Genomic DNA, 11,539 nt, shown 5'->3' on the forward strand with positions numbered 1-11,539 from the left:
AGAGCGAAAAAAATCACGATGTCATATGAAACTTGAAATGTTTGGTATTGGATATTGTTGACAGATGACAATACGTCAATTAGCACAAATGGTAAGTTCCGATAGTGCCTACAAGTGTGCCTACTGGCCGCTAGATGGCAATACCGGTTTCATATGTATACACCTGGTATGTAAAAGATGTATTATAATAATAAAGGCAAAGAAAGACTAAAACAGCCACTAAAAGTCATATTTACCCAGTGTCGCAAACAATCAGATTTTCCACAACCCGTACTGTATGCGAGATCTCGCGACTACACATGTTGAAGAAAAAGGGATCATTAAAAACCGTATAAATATCAATTATTAGGATGGCTACCAATTTGTTAATTTTTGAATGCTTCCAACATAATTTGTTCATAATTTCAACGCATAAAATTATTACAACTATATTTTTAGCAGAAGGCATACGAAGTAATTGTTGTATTTTATTCTGTTCTGGATACTTCAGATTACAAACAATTAAATGTTAAACATTTAGAATTTAATTCAGTTTTAAAATGTTTAACTTTCAAGAGTTCAAAATTTTAACTAGAAATTGTAAAGTTGCAAATGTTTCGTCTAAGAAATTTTTAAATTCTGCACGCATAAATTGCAAACCCCTAAATGTTTATATTTTTCAAAGTGACTAAATGTTTGAATTTTAGTTCTCTAGATCGTTTTCTAAAGGCCTGAAATTTTTAAATGTTTAATTTCAAAGAGTTTGCGATTGATATTAGTTATTTTTTCAACATTTATTTTCAATTTAAAGAAACTTTCCAATTATAACATTTATTTGTAAAATCATTGAACTTAAAGATATTGAGCTTAAAACAGTTCATATTCTTTCAATTTTAATGATTTGATTAAAAATTTCTAACCCGCCACGATTAAAACAAATTATTTATTGTCAATTTTAAATTGTTGAATTTTTACAACTGTTCAATTTTGACAACATTAGTCCCTGTTTAAAGACTTTGAATTTAAAATCTGAATCTGGAGTTATAGATTGAAATATTTTTTTGAACGAAAGTTAAGAAGTTCAATTCGTTGAAACAATTTACAAAAAGTATATTTGCGTTATAATTTAATTCTCGTCGATTTCCCATGTCAGATTAAATTTTTTCCACGATCGTGTTAAAAAGTGTTATAAATCATTCTAGGTGGAAAAACAGAGGTGGAAACAGTTGGTTTGTCAATGTTCTTTTAACAAAGTATCGTTTCATCTAAAGAAATCTGCTGAAGAAGCTCGATGGACTTGTTCAGTGACTAATGCGAATACAAGTAACTAAATATCGCAATACCCACCTTCGGCAATGAAGAAGCGTGACCATGACGACAGCGCCGATACCTGCTGACACTAGAGATACGATCACCAAGGTCAGGACCCATCCGAGTTCGCCAGGTGCCTCTGCAAAAAGGAAAACACACCGGTTGAATGAGGAATCACGCTGGAGATGTTCTAATTCTCCTCGTTTCTCTTTTGTGTACTACCTTCTCGTGCCTCGTTTACATGGAAAGTTAAGTAAGCTCACACGCTACCTTGCAACGAATTTCTTCTTTCTGATTTGCGCGATTGCTTTTATACCTGTTACAGCCAGGTGGAAATTTACTACTGGCACTGAACTGCCCAATAACTTTCGCGGTACCAGTATTGGCATGGCACGGTGCCAGTTGTTGGCTAATATTAGGCCCGTACAAAATATGGTCGTCACTAGTGATTTTGCTAGGACTGGGCCACTACGATAACTCACATCTGGACAACACAGTCTCTTTTAACAGAGCAAGATCGTATTTCTTCAAAACATTGGCACCATACTATAACATTTTTACCATCAAATTGCCGCCGTTCATTAATTGGCTCTTGTAAAGTTTCGCTAAAAACAAGATTTTTTCTCCTCACTCTTTTCAGTTAATATAGAGAAGATTGATTGACAGAATATAGTTCCTCGTCAGTTTTAGGTGAGTAAATGATTTAAATAGCTTTCAACGATTCAAAATAGTTTTCTATAAGTATATGAATTAATCATTTCATGCATGCATGTTTACAAGAATTTTCTCGTTGCTTCGAGTTTGACTGGAATTCTAATCTTCATAATCTCCGGTATTATGGATGAACTGTATGCACTATTAAACTGCTTTTAAATGGAAAGTGCGAGCTGGGGTGAAAGCTTTATTTAAACAGAATCAGCGGGGACCTGAGCTTTCGGCAGAGAATGCTGTATAACTTGTCAATTTAACGGGCTGCATTAAATGTTCATGTAGTCATATTGAAAAAGCTGTTTCGCTCGCAGTTTTCGTATCGAGGGGATCAAGATGCTGTTACTTTGATCGCAGAAAGAAAATTGTCTTATAATTGGCTCGTGGTCTTGCTAATGATAAGAAACGCTTGTGCTCCCAGCGGGACTTCGTCGTTTTATTACTCGACCACGATATACTTCCCAAGTACTTTCACCTAACGACACCAAGGTGCAAGAATTCCTTTAAATATCCAACGCACGTATGCACTTCTCGATCTTCTTGTGCGCTTAACGATCCAGAAGATCCCGTACAGTCGCCTTGCTGTAATTAAGAGAATGGACTGAAGTTTACATTTATTTAGTCAATATTTTACTAATGGACTGGTTTTATATACATGTAGATCATTTAAAAATATTATTAATATTATTGCACCATTAAGTCATTTCCCTTTCGGGGTAGGCGTCGTAGGTAGGGTAGGTTTCGTTAGTAGTTCATTTGACATTCTCTCAACATGCCTGAACCATCTTAACTGAGTTCTTTCCCATTTGTCTACTAGCGTCTCTTCTGCACAACATTCTTTGAGAATTATCTCGTTACTCACTTTGTCCATCAGAGTTTTCCCACATATTATGCGCAAGAATCTCATGTCAATTAAGTAAAATTCACTCTGATCTTCTTCTTGATAGGTCCATGTCTCGCTACTGTATAGTAAAGTCGGAACAAATATAGAATTATGTATTGCCATTTTAGCTTTATTTGATATATTTTTTCTTCTGATAAGGGGCCTTGCTCTACTAATAACCTTCCTACCTACGTTTATGCGTCTATCTAACTCATACATCTTCCCGTCTCTAATAAATAAGCTACCATGGTATACGAACTTATCAACTTATTCAATTCTCAATTTATTCGCTGCATATTGTTGCATCTTGTTTTCTTACTCATTCTTTCGAACACCATCGTTTTGGTTTTATTTACGTTAATTTTAAGGCCCATGCTCTTAATGCTTGCATTTAGTTTACTCAACATTCTTTGAAAGTCTTCGATTGACTCTGCCATAACAACCTCATCCTCTGCGAACGTGAACCCACGAACCCGTACTGTTTCAAGATCTATACCTTCTTCGTCTAAAAGAGCCATTCTGAAATACTTGTCCATGAATAATATAAATAAGCATGAAGACATGACGCATCCTTGTCAAACTGCTCGAGTAATATCGAAATAGTCACTCAATTTCACATTTACCTTTACAATTGCTTTCCTACCCGTATATATTGTTTTTATAGCTTGTAAGAGCCATACGTTGACTCCGTAATCTTTTAGGACTTCCCAAAGTTTACTTTTATATACCTTGTCAGAAGCTTTTTCTAGGTCAACGAATGTGCAGAAAACTTTTTTCCTACTCTCAAACTGTTTTCTGTGATTTGCCTTAAGGCCATGTAATAAGTGGATCACGTGACCAGATTCCTACCTTACCGCCACTTTTCTTATTGCTCAACTTATATTTACACGAAACGCCACATCGAGTTAAAAATTTGGGATACTAGACAAGAAGCATTAAGAATGGTAGGTCTGGCCCTAAATTTGAATAATTATGAAAAAAATTTTTTGTTGTAAATAATTTTTTTTTGCTTTTTTTATAATTATTAAAGTTTAGGACCAGACCCACCGTTCTTAATGCTATTTATTTATTATCCCAAATTTTCAACTCGATGTGGCGCTTCGTGCGAAAACAAGTAGGGAAATAAGAAAGGTTGCGGTAAGGTAGGAATCTGGTCACGTGACCCACTGATCACATGGAGTGAAGCTAAATATTTGATCCGTGCATGACCTTCCTGGCATAAACACAGTTTGGACTTCCCAAATCTTTTCTTCTATTATTTTCATTACCCTACGAATAAGTATTTTTGAGTATATTTTACTTAAGAAACTTAATAAGCTAATCCCTCTGTAATTATTGCAGTCGCTTTTATCTCCCTTTCTTTTGTATAATGGTACGATAATCGCTTTTTTACAATCGTCTGGGAGGTCTCCCATCTCGAAATATAAATTTATCCATTCGCACAGTCTATGTGGTATGTACTCGCCACCGTGTTTAAGCATTTTAGCGTCAATACAGTTTACCCTGGCAGCCTTACCTTTTCTGAAGTTCTTAATTATATCCCTAACCTCAGTGACATAGACTTACTTAAGGCCATGTGATAAGTGTAACAGCTGATCAAGTCAGCCCTAAGATCAATATTTTTTCACCCATATTGAAAAATAAAATATTAAATAACGCGGAAATTTTTTTCGGGAAATGTTGATAAATATTAAAGGATCGTTTGTGGCCTTGCAAATGGTTGGAGAAAGAAAAAAGTTTATTTATGCAAATAATGATTATTGACGGACACATTTAGGTTTTACAGCAGAAGTTTGACTTTTAACTTTCTCTGACGGTAATCATGCAATCTGTTTTACCCAAACACCCCTAGAAGTTCGAAGTTGTCTACTCGCTGCGCTAGTGCTGCTTTCACACAGCTGATACCAGACTGATACGTATGTCAGACCAAATATGTGTACTTGCATTTAAAGTGCAAACATTAGTATTTGCATTATTTGTGCATAATATTCGTGAGCGATTTTTGTTGTCTTGTCCCACTTTGATAAATATAAACCTCTTAACTAGCCCATTGAAAACATTGCAAATTGCTTGCAGGCATGGCCATAGGAAACAAGGGACTAGGCATGCCATTGCGGGGTGATGTAATGAGGGGGAGGTCCGCCACCTTTTGATGTCCCGCGACACACATGGCAGCGCCCACATGTTTATATTTTCATGCACAGTTTGTCGGCAAAAATGCTCGAGCGCATAATCAAATGTCACATCGTAAGATGGCGGCTCTCCCTACTCATGGAATTCTCCCCCCTCCCGTGGATTCAACCCCGCTCGCCAAAGTTAGGATGGCATGCCTAGTCCCGTGTTTCCTATGTCCATGCTTGCAAGGTTTGACGACAGCATGGTCGGTATTTCTCCAAAATATAAATTTAAAAAAAAACTTTTTTCACTATTCTAATTATTTAGGACCAGAGACAAATTCTTGCATGCCTTCTATTTATCGTGCTGAATTTTTAACACGATATTTTATTCCGTGTGGACGTAAGTTGGGAAAGAAGACTTCCACTGGTATTTTCTTCAAAAAAAATTTTTTCTCAAAATTTCCACCGGAACAAAGCAGAGACATGGACTTTATTACCTCCTCTTTCATTTCTCAAACTTTAAGAGCGATACGTAAGTTGGCAAAGAAAAATCGAAGACCAGGTTTGGTCACGTGACCCTCTCGTCACATGTCCGTAATTGAGTTTTCTAACGCATAGTGTTCTACATCGCAGTTGTGGTGTGCTATAGCTTCATCTCTAAATTGTCCCCTAAAATAGTATCTAAAAGCATGTAGTATCCCGTCTGCATCCTGTAGCATTTCCCCATTACTATTTCTCATTTTGACAAATTCTGAATTTTCATTTCCCTTCATTTTTTTATAAAGCAGTTTCTTCTCTCCTTCAAAATTATTTTCTATTTTCTACTCTTCTTTTGCTTTAATTTTTTCTTTTCTTTCCTTAATTAATTGTTTAAGTATCCTCTTTTTGTGTCTATAATCATTTATACGTTTATTTCTTTCCTCATCGATAAGACCTGCGATGTTTAAAGTTCTCCTGTACGTTTCTTACTTTGCTTTTTGGGCAACCTGCATTTCATCATTCCACAATGCATCACCATTCTTTCTACAACCGCGGCACCACACACTTCGATCGCACATCTAACAATGATATCCTGGAACTTCGTCCATGCGTCCTCTATATCTTTGTTTTTTTAAAAGTGCCTTCCAAGTGTCCCTATCTACACTTTCGATTATCTTATTTTGGAAATCTATTCGAACATCCGGTTTCTGTAGGTTCTCAATTTTTATTCGCGTTTGTTTTATTTTCTTAGTTCTCTTTAGTCTCCATCATTGACCTGAGTTAATTTTGGAGATCAGAAGGTAATGATCAGTATTGTATTCAGAACCCCTCATGACCCTTTTATCTTTCACTAGTTGTCTTAGTCATTCATTTGCAACAACAAAGTCAATTATATTATGACGATTTCCTTTGGACCATGTGTTCATGTGGATAAGTTTATGCCTAAACAAGTATTTGTGATGAGCAAGCCTCTTTCTGAGCATAAGCCAACTAATTTGTCTCCGTTATAGTTTGTTCTTGGATCCCCAAAATTACCTAGTACTCTTTCTATATCCTGATTTTGGATGCCTACCCATTTATTTATATCTCCTAGCACAATTATTCACACATAGAATGCTATGATAGATAATCTTCAGGTTTTTCCACCTGAACTAAGAATTAAACAATTCCGAGTTGGCAAATAAATGCTATATCATTTCCCAGGGGTTTTATCATACAAAAAAAATCGTTTATTTACTAATTATTCCAATTTAGTGACGACTCTGAATAATCATTTACGACTTTTTGTGCGTCAAAGAATAAATCCGGGCGAATGAGAGCAACATGCTCTCATCCACTGGAATAAAAATTATGCAAGTGCATAATAATATGTAGAGACACGACATTGTTGTGCTACAGATGTACTATCAAATGATCAAACTTACTTTATGACGTTCTGTATAATATTGTATAGTGGTCTTGAAATAATAATCTCGATTTTATGGTATATGTTTGTATCATATTAGCACGTTCGCTTCGGAAGAATAGATGTTGAAGCATGGAGAAAACATAATTTCTCGAGTCTATTCAAAATACTGTCTATAGTTACTCAAGATGAATATCAATCTTGACGTTCGAAATTCTCGTATATTACAAACCTGCTTTTTGGTCACAGGACATTAGCACTACCGGTAAGGTTCGTCGGTATATTCCAATAACAGAGCACGCAAGATTGAAAAGACATTAAAATATTATATCGTCATAAAATATTTCAAAGTAATTTCCTTTAAGAGGTGGTGTTGCGAGAAGAATCGTATTGATGCTACACAACTGAACGATTGTTAGAATTTCATTCTAAATAGACAGAAATCTCTGAAGAAATTAGGTTGCTTAAAAGTAAAATAATAAAATTCTCCCAACGTCGTTTTTATAATCATATTTAAACCTTATCAAATTAAAAAACCCTTAGTAATAACTTGACACAAAGTAAACCCACTCTACAGACTTTTGCTGGCCCTAGCTCTGCCATTCCTTTATCTATTAAAGGTCCATCAGGGGGTGCAAAAGTGGGTTGTCTTGAAGGTTGAAGTCTACAGGGAACAATTAAATCTCCAGTAAGTTGCGAAGGGTTCGGTTCGGTTCGACCCTGGAGGTAAGACATAAAAAGAATCTTTGTGACCAGTTAATCACCGCAGTTCTCGCCACTTTAGCGTGTAGGACGTCAGGGTCCGTTAAATGGGTAACTACCCGACGGTGGCCATCTTGGAATCGTTTAACATGGAGAAGCTAGGCTTCTCCCCTTTGCCGACAATCCCGATGGCCTCAACAATCAACGTCTTCGGCTCTTGAACAGATTTCGCCTGAAATCATTTAGATGCGATTTAAATGCTCAGTTCGATAACCCTTCTAGATTCATAATTCCAAGAGACATACAGAGCATTTCATGATCCCTGCAGTCGACTGGCAGAATACTAAAGGCTCATCTAGAGACCTAAGACAACACTGAAAAAATGGTTAGTTGTGAGAAGAAGCTCCTTATTAGTAGAGTTGGTATTAGCTACAACAACTACTTCGATGATAACAGTAACTAACTAGTTTTGTATGGCAACAAGTCGTCGTCAGTCCTCCTATGAAGGTTAGATTTAGTTAGTTATATTAGTTACATTTACCAGGAATTTATTTTCTAAGAAATAAAAGTAATAAAGGTCACAAGCTTTGTCCCTTACGGATATTGGCTGAATTGAAATCTGAGCAGTGCTGCCAACATTCGCATCGAAATATCGCGTCATGTTTTTGATGATTGCCACTTTTATCGGAACCTTTACGTATAATGTGTAAACACGTGAAAAACATTGAAGAGCATCGTATAGATCCTTAGGGCACCCTCTAACGCCTAAGCTTAGGGTACCTTTTCACGGAGGCCTGATTTAAGATAATCGTGGAATTCATATTTTTCATACGATTTATTTCTAGTTACTTTGTTGGTTTATGGCAAATTTTATTGATTGATAACCTAGATGCGAACTCAATGTGTCAAATAAATTCAACGAATACTTCCAAACAGGCCTCCTGAAAAAGGTACCCTAATTTATATAAATACATCATCGTGACAATTCAGCTTGCCAGTGGGATGACTGTAATTAAATTATAGTAAAAAAATATGAGATTGAATAGTAATATTATATAAGATTATATAATAGTAAGGATTACTACTTTGAGTAGTAAGATCAAGTGATTTATTTGTAAAATTACTAATTTAATAGTAAGACTTACAATTGGAGTAGTAACGCTTACTATTTAAAGTAGTAAACACACCTGCTTGAAAGTAGTATCTACCATCGAAACCTGTAGTGAGAACAAATAAAGTAGTAAGGACAACTACTACCAATCTTGCGAATAAAATTAGTAGCCTCAACCACTTTAATCGCAGCGGCATATATTACAAACTAAAATAGTTGGGCCAAGTCACTGATTTAATTAACTTGCTTATTTCCAAAAAGAAAAGTAGATTTATCATGTTTTCTGAGACTGAATCCATTATTGCTTCTGTTGCAATTTTTTTACTTGAAGGAGGCAAGGGATTTTGAGAATCTTTGACTGCTCGTAATGCCACAGAGAAAGTACATTTACTATGGATTACGTTGAGAAAAAGGGAAGGTAACACACTTAAATAAACGTGTTAACATGAAAAAGCTTTCCAATTTTTATTTCTTCGATTTTGGACAGGGAATTATAAGCCAATTTATTTGATATTTAATATACTTGTTCACTTATCAATGAACATTGCATTTATCGCCATTTTATATCTCAGAAATATTATGCAAAATTTTAGGCATATCAAAAATGGCATAAAATGTCAGTTTTTGGAGGCTCATTGTGACCCTCAGATATACTTGTGTAACTTGACTTTTTGAAGAGAAATTCTTTAGACTATTGAGAATAGATTTCTAAAAAAAAATGATTAAAAGTATAATTTAAATTGAGTAAAGCGTAAGAAAATCGGATGAAAAATGACGCATTGAAGTTGAACACCGGCTGAAGGGACTGCAGGTGGACGGCTGCAAAAAAAGAATGTTACTTTTAGAATCACCTCAACCTACTCCAAAAAAATTGTACCTAAGGATTTATTTGGCTGCCCTGGGACTTTTTGGACACCCTGTATATTTGATATACAGGATTTAAAATAGATTTAAAACAGATTTAGTGTGTTCACAATTTTTTCAGGAATTATATACCATCAGAATTTTGAAAATTATAACTTTGCTGTCAGCAAATTGCATGTTGAGCATTTTGAAAATGCTTTGTCATTGCTGAAAAAAATCTGATAGTCTTATAACGCGAGAGAGTTACCACGAAAACAAATCGTAAACGGGGAACTTCCTACAGTGTGCCTCGTAATTCGACAAGAAGTTTATCATCTGATTTTTGCGCGTGGGTATATGATCCAAAATAAACCTCTGTACTGTATGAGTATTTGCACTCGTGTATGTACAATCTGCGAGGTTTATTTTATACACCCGATTCTCTCTGAATGTATAAATTAACCTATTACTGCCCACGCCGATCAAGAGTCTAAATTTTGAAATGCCTCGAGGCGCCTACCATTTCCCTGTAATTAAAGTCTCACTGTGCGATATAACACAGCGCGATAAAGTTCTCTTGGAAAAAGAAAAGAAAGAGCAGTAAACAAAGAAGAAACCAGAAAATATTAAAATTGATGCGATTTGTATGTCCAGACAGTGTCTCACAATAAAAGTCCATTTCCTTTTGAGTCTTCTTTTTCTCATTTCAGCCTCAAAAGGGCTAGCATAATGTAATGAATTTTAGTTTTATAGGGAGCTTATTATTATAATATCATTACACAAGATTACTTTTCATCAAAATGAGAGTAATACCCAACTTCTTCCTTGATGCATATGCTAATTATCGTTGCATGACACGACTGACAGGTTGAAACATGGGACAGGTATTATTTAAATTTAATTGAAAATATATTTCACCAAGATGTGAACATTAAGAAAAATTTAAAAGTTGGAATTTGTTAATTTATATTTCTTGCATTCGAATAAAATATTTTCAATTAACGCTGTAGAGGCGTCAAATGTTTGACTTCCGATAAGACGACTATCAATAGCAGAAACTCGGGTCTGGATTCAAGGATAAAATATTTTAGAGGACTCTTGATTAGGAGTATCAAAGATACACAGTGAGTGAAATGAATAACAGTAGGAATAAAAGCAAAAAAACATGAGTTGGGAGGCATTAAAAGTGCGCGCGTTGTGAAGACAAGATGGCTCAATTATCACAGGCGTGCCGCAGCTTCGAGCCGAGCAGCTGTCGTCCTGGATAAATGATTGTTGTTAATGACATATTTATCGGCAGGGCAAATGAAGATACCAAGAAGGTGTGTATTGACCGGCAATTTGCTGATTCGAGGTAATGCCGGTCGTTCAATCTGAGCCACCGTCTCTGTTCCGTCGTCGATTCTCGCCCAACGGCTTTATTTTTGGAAACCAAACCTCTCGTGATTAATAACCATATACGCCGCCATAATCCTGGTTTGGGTTCTTACAGAAAATCTCGCTTCTTGTATCGCGAATATGTGGCAATCTTTTGCATATAATTATTATCATCGTCGTTAATGGCCACGCCAAATGGATGAGGTTCGCGCACAGACCAGACTTCTTCAGTTCTGCTAAAATAGTTTATGACCAGACCGGGTCTCCCGATTCAAAGCCCGTATATCGGATCTTGATTCGAGGACCTTGTTAGCGTCTTGAATTCCAAATCCAAAGAAGATTGATTTGGTATGAGGAAAGATTTATTTTAATGGCTTAATAATCAACTGAGTATCTACAAGCCTATTAAAATACCCAATTCTGATGAAAAAACTTTCTTACTCATCACGTTTCTTTTTTGTATTCTGCGCTCTCTTTATTTCTTTCTTATTATCTTTGGTGTTTGCAGGTTTCATATCGTCATGTCCTAATGGCAAGGTGTTATTTTGGAAAGGGCACTAATGCTCCATATTGTTCAGGTGGTAATTTGCAAGCTTCCAGATTTTTCCATCGAAATAGATACC

At 35.7% G+C, this 11,539-nt stretch overlaps 1 protein-coding gene across 1 annotated transcript in view; it reads right to left on the bottom strand.

Moving 5' to 3' along the window:
• Positions 1-11,539, bottom strand: part of LOC117176322 — a 287,162-nt gene that overhangs the window by 66,961 nt on the left and 208,662 nt on the right. The window contains exon 3 of the mRNA XM_033366548.1: positions 1,327-1,429. Coding sequence (XP_033222439.1) covers positions 1,327-1,429 — 103 coding nt within the window. The remainder of the gene's footprint in view (positions 1-1,326; positions 1,430-11,539) is intronic.

The sequence above is a fragment of the Belonocnema kinseyi genome, chromosome 7, assembly GCF_010883055.1.
Source record: "Belonocnema kinseyi isolate 2016_QV_RU_SX_M_011 chromosome 7, B_treatae_v1, whole genome shotgun sequence".
In the NCBI taxonomy this organism is placed as follows: Eukaryota; Metazoa; Arthropoda; class Insecta; order Hymenoptera; family Cynipidae; genus Belonocnema; species Belonocnema kinseyi.